Source organism: Cygnus olor, chromosome 1 (assembly GCF_009769625.2).
Source record: "Cygnus olor isolate bCygOlo1 chromosome 1, bCygOlo1.pri.v2, whole genome shotgun sequence".
Lineage (NCBI taxonomy): Eukaryota > Metazoa > Chordata > Aves > Anseriformes > Anatidae > Cygnus > Cygnus olor.
Window position 1 is genome coordinate 111,900,502 of NC_049169.1, and position 15,145 is coordinate 111,915,646.

Below are 15,145 nucleotides of genomic sequence, written 5' to 3' on the forward strand. Positions count from 1 at the left end.
AAAAAATTGGTAGGCATGTATCAGTTCCTTCTCTTAAGGGAACTTAAAACATAATTGTATTTGAATCAGATGGGTAAAAACAAAGTAATATCCAGAGGTATTATCATTGTGTTGAATATTCGTTGTTTAGCTAGAAAGCTTCATTTGGATAATTTAGTAGGGAATTAAATATTTTGAGGAGAAAAAAATGCATTTGGGCGACCACAAAAGTTCTTTCCAAATCAGTCTGTCCTGAGGGCAGAAAGAATATTGCCTGAGTATCCTTTTTTTTTTTTCTTTTTTTTTTGTGTTAGCGTTTTGTAGCATGAAAACATCCCATACTGTGGTTTTCCCCGATGTGTTTTCCCCCAGTATCCACTAAGATAATTTAACAACTGTAATACTTTAATTTCTGGTGTCATTTTTTCCACCTGCACACTCTTTCCTAGCTCATTTACAGTGTTTTATCTTCTCAATTAATGTGAGAGATGAAAGCAAACAAAAATAGGAACAAATGTGTGTTTTGTTTTTTTTTTTAAGATCTGGGTCAGTTGTTTTGGCAGGTCTGTATCTGCAAAGAGGAGGAGAAGGGAGGAGTGATTGGTTTAGAAATCTGTTGTAATCTCAGTTCACGGTCACGGATGATCCTGGTCTGTCACCAGACAGCATCCCTCTGGTATGTAAATCTCATGAGACACCTTTGACTGCAAGACCTCAGGATGAAACACCAGTTTTGTATCGAGAAATACCTTCACGTTAGGATCTTCAGCTGAGCGTTTTCAACAGGGTTATGCTTTTTCTTGTCTGACTTCAGAAGTGCAGAAAGAGCAAAGTTAGACAAGGATGCAGCCTCACTTTCTGCTCTTTGTGGTGCTATGTGAGATTATTCTAATGATGCAGAGATAAACTATTCCACTTCCTCCCAATGAACATACAAACATTTTGACTTAAAGCTTAGTGAAACTTGGCGAAAGCATTCCTCAGAGCACCCAGAACCAGGAGTGATTCAAGTGGGAGGTTTTGTATTCCCCTGCTAACTGGAGGGGCAGTGCTTTAAACAGTGGTAGAAGCTGGTGTGCTTGCTAGGCTCTTGTGGCATTTTTTCTGTTCCACCATGACTGTGTTGGTCCTGCTTGACTTCAGACCAAGCTATTCAATGCTCCCTTGGCCAGCTGCTGATCTTTTATAGGCTAGCTACCATTTCTCTGTGACCCAATTGACTGTATTTGTTCAGAAGACCCAACAGATGGTCCAGGTCATTCCAGTGCAGCACATACCAGGCTGTCTTATAGCTTTTCCAAGACCTGGAACTTTCTTTTCCAAAAAAAAAAAAAAAAAAGAGAGATTCAGACATGAATCTATAATTTTATTCCAAGCCCCTAAATCTTGGGGGAATTCAGACAGATGTTCAGGCTTTTACTTTCGGTTTTGAAGTCCTGTTGTACGGGGTTTTGAAACACTACCAAAAAGACATCCAGTCAGAAATACAAATTACCAGAAATTTCACGATCATTTTAGGAAAACTGTTCCTGTAAACCCACATAATTCTCAGGTGATCTGATTTCCCAGGTAGATGATATCAGTAACATTAAACACCTGTAAGTGGCCTGACCTTTGTAAAGGATAACACACTTGCACAAATGTAAATTGTACAAATTGAGTAACAACTGCATTAGTCATCTGTAAAAATTGAATGTGAAACTTCTGGTTTTAACAACATACACATCTCCTGCAGTTTGTGTATGCATGAATATTTCTATTATCTGAAAGATTTAGGATTCTCTAATTGAACTCATTCATATGACACCAGATAGCTTTTTTAACATAATATTGCTAAGACTAAATTCCTCTGTAGTATAACTACAGTGAACTGGAGTTAATACTGGGGAAAATATAGGATCCTGTTTATTACAGACATTTATCAATTGTTGCCCCATAGTAAAGAAACCCATAATAAAGACTAATAGCAAGGCTTTTTTTTTTTTTTCTTTTTTTTCCCCATGACAATCTTTCACTGGCTGGCAGCATGAGAGGCAACCAGAAAAGCTGCCTGACAAATACTCTCTATGTCATGCCAAGAGAGAATTCCTGAATCTTGTGGAACAAATGATGTGGGATATATAGCACATCTCAAAGTGGGAGTAAAGCATGTCACAGCTAGCTTACTTGCCAGGTGGGCAGCCTTTGCCTCCTCACCTGCTAAACATACCTGGCGTAAACTGACCACTTCCCCCAAATATTCCTCTCTCTTCTCAATGGATTCTTAACTGCTCTTTCCTCTGTTCCTTTGAAAAAAACAGTGTAATTTAGGATTTAGCTCTAATTGTTTCTCATTTCTGCAGTATTTCTAATATCTCCACAAAGACCTATGGAGGCTATTTTTTATCCATGGACATTGCTCAGGCAAAAATATACGTGCATGTTCTGGATAACACCTGTGCTAAATCCGAGGCTTTTGAAATTATTAGACTTGCTCTGCAGGGTGTTTTAGGTGGTCTGCAAATGCACAGTACATCCAAAACATTTGTGTAGCATCAGAATTCCTGCACAGGTACTGATCAGCTCTACAATACATGCACAGTAGATCTCACGCTTCTTGGAAGCATCAGCCTCCCAGTGCATGAAGCATAGACGTGATCTGTGGTTATGTGATAGGAGAGTCAATGATTGTTGGACGCCCACCAGCCATGCTCAAAGTCACACTTCCAGTCAGGCTGTCTGATACCTGAAAATCGTGGAGAAATGTATGAAATCTGCATTTTCTGCCCAGACACAATTTTTGAATGGAGAAAGAATAAATGTCCAGGGAAACCTGGATAAATGGTAACCTGGAGCAGAAATTATTATGCCCAGAAGAGAGGCAGAAATGAAAGCTGACTGAACATCCTTTGCTTCAATATACTAGAGTTTGGGAACAGACTAGTCTTAAGCCAGGATGCAGGGCTTTCCCCTGGGAAATAGGAGACAGGTGGGCTACACTGAAATGAGAGAGAATTATACTTTAGGAATTTTTATCTTTTTTTTTTTTTCACTTTAATCATACATTTACAGGATTATGAGCATGCATATACAGGTCAGTATCATTAATAGGAAAATAATTGCATATCTTTTTGCTTGTGTGATTTATAAGGGTGATGGGGTCAAACCTCATCACACCTCTAAATTAATCTGGGTTAGGGATTCCTCTGAGAGAATGTAGGTTTAAACTAGATTACACAAGTGGATCATTGTAGATTATTATATTTCCACAACACAATTCATTAGCAGCAAATGCCCTCACACAGAGCATGGCAAACAGCTGTAAAACTAGGGAGAAACGTTGTGCACGTGGGAAGTGACATTTTAATTTCACAGAATTGCATTATAGCTTTCATAGCACTAGAAAGATGCCTCAGCAATAGACACAGCCTGCAGCCATTGCCAACATACAATGCAACCTTCATAAGGGTTCTCTGTAGAGGAAACCTAACTATTGAAACAAACACTGTTACAGCCTGACAGCAGTGCTAGAAGGTGGATGGTGCTGGCGTGAACACCAGGAAGCCTTGGGTTTCACTCCCACTTGTGTCAACGTGAGGCAAGTTGTTTTCCCCTCTCTATACCTCTGCTGCTTCTCACTCCACTTTCTTGGCTTGGCTATTCAGAATATCAGGCCCCCAGGACAAGGAAAAGGACGTTTGCCTCCCAAATGTTTGCAAAGTGATGCAACAAAACAGCTTTTCAGGTTCATGACAAAACCTTCCAGTCTCCTCATAAAGGAGAAATGCTAGTGCTTGTTTGTCTCCCAGGTGATGGGATTTCAAGCTCCTTTGGCCAGAAATGCACATGATGTAGCTAGAAAAAAAATACAGATAAGTTACCAGTGAAGGCTTAATGTCTGTTTTTCACGTGTAATAGGAATCCCCTGCAGCAGTAATTCAGCCATTTTGGCACAGGCTGCATCTACTTACAAATGTAGAAGGTGGGAAGAGGCCTCAAGAAATTCTCTAGGGGTCAGCAACCTTTCAAAATTTGCATCCAATTTCTTTCTCCCTCCTTTGAGGTTACATGTGCTGGGCAAAGCTTAGCGATAGCTGGGAGATGCTTTTCCCAACGATGACACTCTCGCGGTGCCACGACTCCAGGTCCAGATGCTACATATGCCTTTCAAATATGTGTCTGCAAGCTATTACACACACGTGCCTGACAAGCTCCGGCCCTTGGGTCTAGTACGCCCTTCCCAACACAATGATGTCTTTTTCAAGGGTGTTTTAAACCATCAGCACCAAAGACTCAATGACCTCTTCTGGCAGCAAGGCTTTCTTAGCCTCCTAGCTAGGAAGGTGTTCCTTATGCATAGCAGAAACCCTAACTCTAGGTACCATTTAAGCTCTCTGCTTCCCTCTAAGCATGGGCACTACTTGCTGCCTGTCAGTGAGCAGCTGCCTTTTACATATTTCAAGACCGTTATCATGTTTCTTCTCAGTCCTCTCTTCTCTAGACTAAACAAATCCAGTTCTTAGAGATTTCCCTCCAGGGTCAGTTCCTTAAGACTTCTAGTACTTTTTCTTGCTTTCAGGACTTTCCCTGATCACCCATTCCCCTCTTAAGTCCAGTGAACAGAGTGAGCCCATTTTCCAGACTGAGACCTCACCAGTGCTGAGTAGGAGTGGAGAAATTATTTCACATCTCACCTAAGCAGTGTATACATTTCAGCATAATACTTGCTTTTCCACATCAGTATAGCATTGTTAATTTGTAGTCAGCCTGAGATCGACTAAAATCTCCAAGGTTTATTGCCTAAGTGTTAATAGATTACACCTGTACTTACTGCACTGAATCCTTTTGTTTTCAGACCTTTTCTTCAATTAGTCAAGATGCTAATCTTGCTCATAGAACTTTCTCAACAAATTTGATAGCTGTACTCTATACATCACCTTCCTACCCACAACAAAAATAGTGAGTGGTACAAGTACCAGGAAGGGCATCTGGAAACTGCTTTCCACAATTCTTCCACATCAACAATGAACTGATGATAATTACTCCTCTAACACTTCTTTTTTTTTCTCTTTTCCAAGCAGCTCTGAGTCCACCTTGCAATGGTTTTGTTCTAGCTCACTTACAAGAAATCACAACAGACTGTGTTGAAAGCCTTGTTCAAGTGAAGATACGTAATATCTATTGTCCATATGGCCCTCTACTTGTCAAAGAAGAAAATCAGCTTGGTTCGGCATGATGTGTTCCTGGCAAATCTTTGTTGGCCTCTACTTATCCATTCATTATCTCCCATACACAAAAGAAAAGTTTGTTGAATTACTTGTTTCAATGTATTTCCAGGAATTCCAGTTAGGCTGTTTTCTCTGCCTGTACTCCTCAAACTGCTTTTCTTCTTTTCTTAGGGTGAGTACAACCATCGCCTGTCTCTGGTCTCCTGTTCTCCAGGTGTTGTGGGAAAGGATCCCAGTTTTCCACATTCCCTCACGTGAGTTGTGTCAGGTCTGGGTGGCTGGAAAATAACTCAAGTAGTGTGTTCTTTTCTTCCTGTTATTTAGCCTTAGATATTAACAGTTAGTCAGCTGGTCATAGCTAATTCTTTTAACTGAGAAATGAGGGAAAAAGGCATCAATCACTTTGGCTTTTTCTGTGGCACCTCTAACTAGGTTTCAATCCTGGTCAAAGGGTAGATCATTGCTTTGCCATTGTTTTGCTCTAATTTGTAACGTACAGAAGCACTTTCCTGTTACCTTCACTTTCCTTTGTTAATTACATTGCCTTTTTTTTTTTTTTTTTTGCCTTGGCCTTTCTGATTTTATTCCTACAGGCTCCTTCTATTCTTTTATTCTTCTCCTTGGTTTGCTGTAGCATATGATCACATTGGAGGGCTAATGACCCACTTGCTGAGGTTTAAAGAAGTGGCTGCCTGTAAGCTGGGGCACAGAAGCTGACGGTACACCTACTGGGGCTCTGAAGCTTTCTTTCCAGGGTCATTTTCTACATGCTCATGCATTTGTAGAGGTGTTTCCTCATCATCTTTTATCCCTGGTAAGCTACCATTTGCAACAATTACTTTTGGACTCATCTGGCTGACCTGCCGAGCTTTTAGTTTAAAGCCTTCCTTAACATTAAGCCCTCAATACCCATTTTCTCCTAGCCCCCCCTTGCACTCAGCAGTACCTGAAAACCCACCTGAGTGCTCCAGGGGACTCCTCATCCCCTACTACATCTTGATTTCCACAGTGCCACAGCCAGTGCCTTCGTCTGAAAGAACTGGACCCTGTAAGATCCCCCTGATCCCTCCACCACCACTCCCATCTCCACGTAGCCGTGTTTGACCTGCTCACTGTCCTGCCTAGCAGAGCCATTAACACACGTGCAAAGGAGCAGTGGTGGAGGGTCTCTGGGAGAGGGCCAGGTAAGTCACAGCACCCTTCCCACACCATCTGGGATTTGGGATTTTGGTGGGCAGGACACTTCCTGGGATATCAGGCTGGACAGCAGGACTCCTCTTCCTCCTCTTTCCACAGAAAATAATTCCCAGCCTTAAATACTTTTTATCACCTCTTGGGTGCAATGGTTTCGGGATGGGCTTGGGTCGGAAGTATCTGTAGTTTAAGGTTTTGTAGATTTTGACAACTCGGTTTGAGACAGTTAATATTTCAACTGAATATTTCAAGACATTGCTATGCTCTCCATTCAGAGCACTTTATACGTCCAGCACCAACTGAATTCAGTTTCAGTTGGGATCATTCAGCACTTCTGCAAATTAGACCACAAAATCTCAATTCAGATACCCAGAAACTAGGAGCATGAAATTTATGGCCACCTGCAAGAAGTGTGGTTTAACTGACTTATCCAGCATTACAGAAGAACTGTGCAGCAAAGGAGGGATTGAATCCATCCCTAAGGCAAAGCTCAGCTGTTTTAACCGGGAGTTAATCCTTTTTTTTCACATGATCCCGTACTGTCACTTTACTGCACATCTTCCATTTTCTGAAATAAACGTGAAAAAACTCCTACAGATGGTGGCCTTCTCAACTATGTAGCTCCTGACATAGCTCCAGAGCAGCTCCAGCCTGAGAAGTAAATGTAGAATAGACCCCATGGAAAGAATAGTATGCAATTATATTATTTGCAATTATTTGAAAATGCATATGCAAGTGAGAGGAAGGATAAAATTACACACATTATGTAGTATTGATTTTGCAACCTAATCCTCATTTAAAGCAGATTTTATATGTGCAATTAGCTAGCTTTTAAAAAAGCAAACAGTAAAAAAAAAAAAAGAGAGAGAGAGAGAGAAAAGAAAACCTCTTCCATCATGTGGCATCATATTGCTGTAAATGTCATTAGGGCTGGAGCCTTTAGATCTACGGCAGAGAGCCCTGCCACTCTGAACTAACAGGGAAGCTGATAAGAGCAGTCGCTTGTCATCCATGTGTGGACAGGGGCAATATTAGACAAATTACTTTGTCAGGAGATTCACAGGTATTTGCTGACAGAGGAGGACTGGTGGCTGTGGGTAGGCGGGAAATCCAGACGTGCATTTTTATTAGAAGCTCTGAAGTACATGATTCTGCCTGTTCACTTCTAGCATGGCCCACTCAACTTCCTACTGCCCCACCTTTCCCTACCCTAGTCTTCTTCAAGACTGCCCTTCAAGACTGTCTGAATCCTAGTCTTTCTCCATCCGTTCTTACTTCTCCTCCCCTTTCTCCCCTTTTATAGCCTCTCCTTAAACCCTACTCCCAGTTTGAGAGCATCACACCCCGATCTCCTCCACATTCCTTCCTCCTTGTTCCAGTCATCTCTGCTCTGGGCTCTTTGCCGCAGACTTTGTCCTTTTTCTTCCTTGATTTTTCCTTCATTTCTTTCTCAGCTCTGTTTCCTTTCAATCCTCCCTCCAGGGAAAACCCTGCCCATGTCTCTAAGAGCCATATTCCCACAGCTCAATCTATTACTATCATCTCCTCTTCAGCCTGGCTTGCTCATCTTCTCCCTCCGATCAGATGACTTCTGGCATTTCAAAGCTCTGATCCAGCTCCACCCATCACTTCTTTGGAGTAGGTCTAAACCACAATCACTGCCATGCTGCAGAGCCACGCAAGTATTCCCATGATGGCTTTATACAAGCTAGTTCACCTCCTGTTACCGCAGGTATATAGTGCTCAGCTACAAACCCTGCCAAGAAGGTGAGCAGATATTAGGGAGAAGAGGCACGTATCCATGTATCTGTATTTGTATCCGGATTTGTATTTGTATCTGTATCTATATCTGTGTCTGTGTCTATAGACAAACACGAGTACAAGCAAACAAAAATACACTTGGCAGTGTATCAGTGTATGGCAGATCTCTTTCCACAAGCAATTTCTGTTTTCTACTAACGCCTCTGAAAGTCTGTCCTGATTTGGAGTTCAAGATGGGCAACATCCTAGTACTAAACCTGTGGTAAATTTTGATTTTGGGTTGATATTGTGTGAAGTATCACAGCTAGAAATTAAAGCTTTGATCAAGAGGAAAGTATTGGCTTTTCTGTGGTGCACAGAGTACTTGTTTCACAATAAGGTATACTCCATCATAAGAAAGAAATCACAGAAGCACAATACAGTTATGCTCAGGCTATTAAGGATCATCTTCAGGTTTTAAAAGCACACAATATTTTTTCTTTTTTTTTCCCTTAATTCCTACCATACTGGAGCAGCTTCTTCATCAGAAGTCTATAAGATATCGCATGACATTTTTGAATTCCCAAAAACATTTCCAAAAGCTTTTTCAGAAGATAGGTTTTGTATTTACATATGCATATAGAATGCATGAGGACATATTTTTATCCTGTGCTCTATTAGAAAGAATGACGTTACTCATTAGTGCTCTACGTGCTGTTCTCTGGCACAAGGATGGGCATGAAAGACACGAACGGGTAGAAAGGACAGCTTGCCTTTGTAGCACCCTCGACCTCCAGCATGAAAAAGCCATGACTCAGGCCTCTCAAGTCACATATTTACACTTATTACTTTTTAAAAACAAAATAGAATATTGGGGGGTGGGAGCGGTTTATGTTTGCTTTCTGAGTATTCAGGGCACGGTCACTACACGTTTCTCAGACCTTCCTCTGAAACTGTGTGCTTTGAAATGGTAAATGAGAGTTTCCTACAGTCCTTGGATACTTGTGGTTAGTGCTCTGAGGAACAAACAAACTTGTGAGATTCAAGGTAGCAGTGGACACACTGCATCAGCAGTGAGAAAGTCATAAAGTGTGAGGAACTCTCACGAAAACAGGGGATGTCACAAATGCATGCAGTAGCCAGCTCATGAGTGAGTGTGCACAGCTGGACGTGGGCATGATGCCTGAAATCAGAGGCCTGTATACGTGTGATATTCAGACACAGATTGATAATCACTGTACCTGTGTCACTAATATGCATATGGAGAGACCCTCAAGCACAGAGATCTCGTTCAGAGAATATACATGGGAGCACATATCTGGGACTGTGTTTGTGAGATCTCTGCACAACCATTCCTGCATGCATGAACAGAACTCAGGCCCAGATGTAAATGGACTCAGGCTCAGTTGAATGTTGATGGGTCTTGAGATGTTGCACTGAAGGACATGTGTGGGTGAGGTTCACAAAAAGGGAAGGAGGTTTTGTTGGCCACATGCAGAGGTGTATTGGTGGGGCTTGGATGTGTAATGTAGCTAAAAGTGCACATGAATGGTGAATGTAAATGTATATCCAACTGAGATTAAATACTGACATTTGAGTGGTACTAGAAATTTCAGTATATAGACTTGGGGATTTGCATGAAGTTCTGTGCATGAGAAAGACTTCAGGAATAGAAGTTGAATGATTTTCATTATTTTCTGGAAGACGAGTGTTTTAAGCAGGTAGAACATGGGTAGGAGCAGCAGGACATAGGGGTTCCATTCTGTGGGACGAGAACCGTGTGTTCATGTGTGACTACACCACCACCAGCAGGGTGGGAACTGCTGTCCGTTTGTGTCCGTGCAGCAGGGGTGCCTGGGCACTCTCCCCTCCGTTGGGGACCACCACTTGCAGACTATGTGGATTTCCTCTGGAATAACCCAGGCAGCTGTTCAGGACAACAAGGAAGCTCAGTCCACACAATGCCATGTAAAAAACAACCAACCAACCACCACCAGCAACAAAGAAAACACAAAGCAAAATGACCCAGGGAAGGCTTATATGTGGTAAGCACCAACAGGCAGTAAATTATACCTGTCAGCTGGCAGATTGGCAACTACTGCCAAAGCACAGGTGTTTACCTGAGCTGGGGGTGTAGGCTGGGAGTATGTGTAAAGACTTGTGCCTAGGCAATCTATCCTGAACAGCTGACAACTTGTAGTGGTGCACAAAAGTGCCTTCTAAAACAAAGCCCCTGTGGGTGCTGCCTCACAGCAGCAGGGAATGACCTAGAACTCAAATTTGGAGATGAGGAACACCCACAACATTACCAGTGCTGGCTGTGCTGCAAGTCGTTGTGGGAAAAGTTTTCAGTTAGCAGTGCTTGCATCTTGGATTCGTTTTACCAACTACTATGTCATCACTGTGCAAACAGAGCAAAAGCAAGCAACGCCGAGTTGATGGTAATTTTTTTTTTTTTTGGGTAGAGACGGCAGGGATGGGCTGCTGAGGCCTCTCTGACTGGGGTGGGGCTGTAGGCAGGTAGTCTGAGTCTGTGAAAGTACATGTCAATTAAGAGTGAGGTATGAATTCCCCTTCTGTTCTAAGAGGAGGTTAAAGATGTATGTAAATGATGAGGAAGAGGTTAGGCACTGTTGAAGAAAAGAGCAGGGGACGTGGGATTTCCAGCATATTTTGGAGACAATATGGACTTGGTGTACAAAGGTATACAGCAAGATGTTGGGGTGCTGGGGTCCTAGTTATCTCATTAAAGTTTTTTAGTCTGGAGATCTGTCTTCTTTCCTGCATCCTCATCACCTTGAGCCACGGCTGTGAGGAAAGGCGAGATGTGCCACCTTGTGAGCATAAGCAGGCCCAGGCCAAGAGGGCTTCAAAACCTAGGGCAGAAACTCAGCACAAGGTCTCTCTTTAGAGCCAGCTCTGTGCTGTATTTCTGGGATGTTCTTAAGTGCGTGTGTGGGATTAGGTGGTACCCTTGAGGCATGTTTCTATGCTGTGGAGTACAGAAATCTTTCTCAAGCCAGCCGAACCATGGTGTGAGGCTCTTCCCACATGCCTCTTCTGGGGCTGTGGGTGTTTGTTGACTGGCAGCACGGTCAGGGCTGGAAGCTGGTGTCTGGCAACCCTCCATTGGGGTCACCTCCATTGGCCATGCTATTTTACCTCAGCCTTGCTGTCCCTCAGGCACCTACGCACAACCCACAGCAGGGCATGTGCTGCATCGAAAAAAAAAAAAAAAAGGACAAAAAAAAGCGCTAACATTCATTGGGAGTGACCCCAACTCCGTGGGCATGAGGACACCTCAACTCAAGGGCAAGGAGTTTCCCGTGAGGAACACCGCGGCCACGCCGCCGATGTCAGAAGGTTCTGGAAGGGCACCTGGGGGACCCACCCGCGGGCACCCCTCGCCGTGCCCCCACCCGTGAGCGTGTGGCCGCGGCCGCAGCCTCCCGGCCGTGGGCTGCGAGGCATCGCCGTGTGGTCCCGGGTGCCGAGAGGGGGGAGAAGGGGGCGGTCACAGTGGAAATTTCCACTCCCTGCAGCACCAGCAGCGGCGGCAAGGAGGAAGGCGGGCGCAAGCCCGGAGCCGCCGCAGGGGGGAGGCGCGGCTCGGGGGCCCCCCCTTCGCCGGCGTCCCCCCGCGTCCCTCCGCCCCGCTGGGGGCCGGGGCAGCCCGCGGGCAGGAGGAGGAGAGGGAGGAGGCGGGCGGGAGGCACCGACCCCCCGGGCGGGCGTGTGCGGGACCGCGGCGGCGGCGGAGGCGGCGCCATCGGCGGGCAGGGGGCGGTGCGGTGGAGCCTGCGCAGCTGCCGGCGCCCTTTAAGCCGCGCCGCCCGCCCGCCCGCCCCGGTGTCTGTGCAGCCTGGGAGCCGCGCGGGCAGGAGCCGCCGCCGGGGACGCGCATTCCTCTTCCTCCTCCTCCTCCTCATCTTTCCCCCCTTCTCCGGCACCGCCGCCCCCTTCCTCCCCGCTCACCCTCCGCATCCTTCCTCCTCCTCCCGCTGCCGCCGCCGTCGCCAGCCCTGCGATGCCCCGCTATGAACTGGCTTTGATCCTGAAAGCCATGCAACGGGTGAGTGAGGGAGGGGAGGCGGGAGGGAGGGAGCTAGCGGCGCCCGGCGGCCCCCCGGCACCTTACGGCCCCCCGGGGGGCTCCTCGCGTCCCCCCCTTGTCGCCCTACCGCGGCCCCTTCCCCCGGGGCGTCCCCCCCGGCCCTTCTCCTCCCCCCGTATTTTGAAGCGGAGTTGCGCAGCGTGCCTCAGCCTCCCGCGTGCGCCTCTGTCTGCCCTCTCCCCCCCTTTTTTATCTTCTTTATTTTTCTCTTATTTCCCCCCAGAAGAGTTGGTAGCCGTGCACCTAGCAGCATAGCCCCCACAGGTCTCAAGCCTGAGCACTAGGGTCTTAACCCCCTGTATCCCCCCCCATACCCCTCCCCAGCCCCATTGACCCTCGCCCACCCCTCAGCCTCCCCCTTGGGGTGCCATGGGGTGCTGTAGGGTGCCCAGCTGGTGGCCTCCCCAGCGGGCCTGGCCTCGCCTCAGCAGAGGCAACACTGCGGGCATCCCCTTGGTGCGGGCAGGAGGCTGCCAGCCCCGTGCCCCTCCAGCCCTTGGAAGCCTCAAGACATCATTTTTTAAAATAGTTATTATTTTTTTTTTAGCGTAGTTAGTTTATTTAACGTGCTTATTTTCCGTTGGTAACACCAGTTGAGCCCCGCTGATAGGGCTGGCCGTATCGCCCCTCCGAAGGGCTGCTGGCTGCCGCTGCCTTTGGCGACGCAGCGATAAGCTGGGGCGCGAGGGAGCGGGGTGACGCGATGCTCTTCCTCGGGCAGGAGCTGGGCCAGGGGTGTGCGTGTGGATCCGAGCGTAAATATTAATAAAATGGAAGCATCTCTGTCTAGGTAGGACCCTATTTTTTTTATTTTTTATTTTTTTGGAAAACAATAGCTGGTGCTGGTCCTTCGCCAGTCCTTCTGCAGCCTTTTGTTTATCTGCTGCCTTCCCGCTTAATATGCGGTGCTGGTGTGGGAACGTAGCAGCACTTCTGCCAGCCTGCAGCCCTTCTGATCTCACCTGGTGTGAACATGCTTGCTCCTGCGTTTAACCTTTGTTTACATGAACACCTCTATCCGCAGTAGCATATCAGGAAGCTAAATAGCGTTGCTGTGTTTCTTCCGTAGTTATGGGAGCACGTCTTCATGCCTTACGTGTGCTACATATACTAGTACATTTCCATTCATTTTACATGTAGCATCCACATGTCAGGGTTGGCTTTTTTTTTTTTTTTAACTTGGCTTAACTGCAGAAGCTGTAGTAGACTTCTCAGGTGAGTCCCCTAGTGGAGAAATACGGCAACTGGAGCAAATCTGGTGGCATCGCTGCACCACCTCATGGAGCAGCATTCAGCCTGACAAAACGCGCTTCTCTCAGGCTTGTGTCACAGGGTGATTTCTATCCCCGTCCCCCCAGTCCGCGTGTAAACTGTAGGTAAGGTGACAAGATGCTTTCTGTATACATGCTGCTCATGTGGGAGATGCACTGTGCTGTGCAGACCCTATAAATGCAGAACAGGGCAGAAGGCATAGCTAATCCGACATACTGAGACACCAATAAACTGACTGCTCTGAAAGAATGCCACGGTGTGCTATGCTGGTGAAAAGCATCTTTAATTCCAAGTGTTTGAGCACCGAGATGCAGGGATAAGCTTTTAGTTGTAAAATGCTTCTAAAGTGCCATTGATGCACTCAGGATTTAACATCTGCAACCTTTTACTCTTTGACTCTCTAGTATACTCTTTCCTAGTAGTAGATGTATCTTAATGTGTCCTTTGTGGCGGTGGTAATACACTAAGTTTTGGTTCAGGAATACTGCTGTTTCTAATCTACTTTTGTCGTAGTTCTAAAGTCTAGGGAGTTAATCTCTACATGCTTTTTTTTTAAAAGTATCTTACTACCGTTGCCTTTCCTGAGTAATGAAAACACTTGAAGAAAATTTCTGTATGGGTTATATGCTACGCAGTGTTGCTGCATCCTGACAAATGATCCTAATGATCCTATAACAACACACAATCTGAAGCATAATGCTAACTTTAATTAGTCAAAATACAGAGACCTGAATTCAGTCTGAAATTACACAGTGACTACATACTTCTCTCCTGTAGAAGCTGGAGTTATCCTATGCAGTCCTGAATAAATTATGTTGCTTCTTAACGCTAGTGCTCTCCGATACAACGACCCCAGGCAGATGTTCACCATGCTAGCGTGTCGGTCCCTCTGTGCTGTGGCTGCAAGCTCTAATACTTCCTTCAGTCTGAGACTGGAGCGAGTGCTGGCTCTTCTCTTGGTGTTTGCGGTATTCTTCCTCATCTGACAGCTCCCCTGCCCTGCAAAAAAATAAGCCCCTGCAGCCTGTCTTTCTTACGCTTTTAGCACTGTTGTTAACTCCTGCGGGCTCCCTGGCAGCTTGAGTGCAAACCTTAGCAGAGCTACAGTCTGGTAGGCTTTCACAGCTCTTTCTTCAGAGGCAAACATCGTGATTCTACGGGGTTTCCCCCGCCCACAATTGTTTTTAATAGTTGCCTTGGCATTTTCATAGATCTAGGCAGAATAAACTCCCCCCCCAGATCGTTTTTGTTGCTTTAAACTCCCTTGCTCCCTCGTACTACCTGTGTCTGAGGAGGGTTCAAGTCATTCTTCTCTTGCACGTGGCTTCTGCTGGGACTGGCGTAGTCTGTTGTGCTGCAGCAGGGCTCCTCTGTATCCAGCTAGCCTCAGTGTGGTTGCAGGGCCCTCTGCTAGGACATTGTGACCCTGCAGTCCCACCTGATGCTCCCATGTCCATTTCTTGGCAGATTTCCTCAGTCTCTTCAGCTTTCCTTTTGTTGCCGTAAAAAATGCAGTACCCAAAAGCCTGGGGGGCGAGGGGAAAAACTTACACTTTTCAAACTTTGTCACTGGTTGTCTGCATATACTTATCTCAAAAGGTGATGACTTTATTCTGAAGTCAAAGCTGAGCAACCATTC

The 15,145-nt window shown here is 45.7% G+C and overlaps 1 protein-coding gene across 2 annotated transcripts in view; it reads left to right on the forward strand.

Moving 5' to 3' along the window:
* Positions 1–12,025: 12,025 nt before the first annotated feature.
* Positions 12,026–15,145, forward strand: part of MRPS6 (mitochondrial ribosomal protein S6) — a 46,277-nt gene continuing 43,157 nt past the window's right edge. Inside the window, exon 1 of one of the 2 annotated variants that reach the window (XM_040545362.1) lies at positions 12,026–12,192. In XM_040545362.1, coding sequence (XP_040401296.1) covers positions 12,148–12,192 — 45 coding nt within the window. In that variant the 5' untranslated portion in view covers positions 12,026–12,147. The remainder of the gene's footprint in view (positions 12,193–15,145) is intronic. The other variant, XM_040545361.1, reaches the window with a different exon arrangement.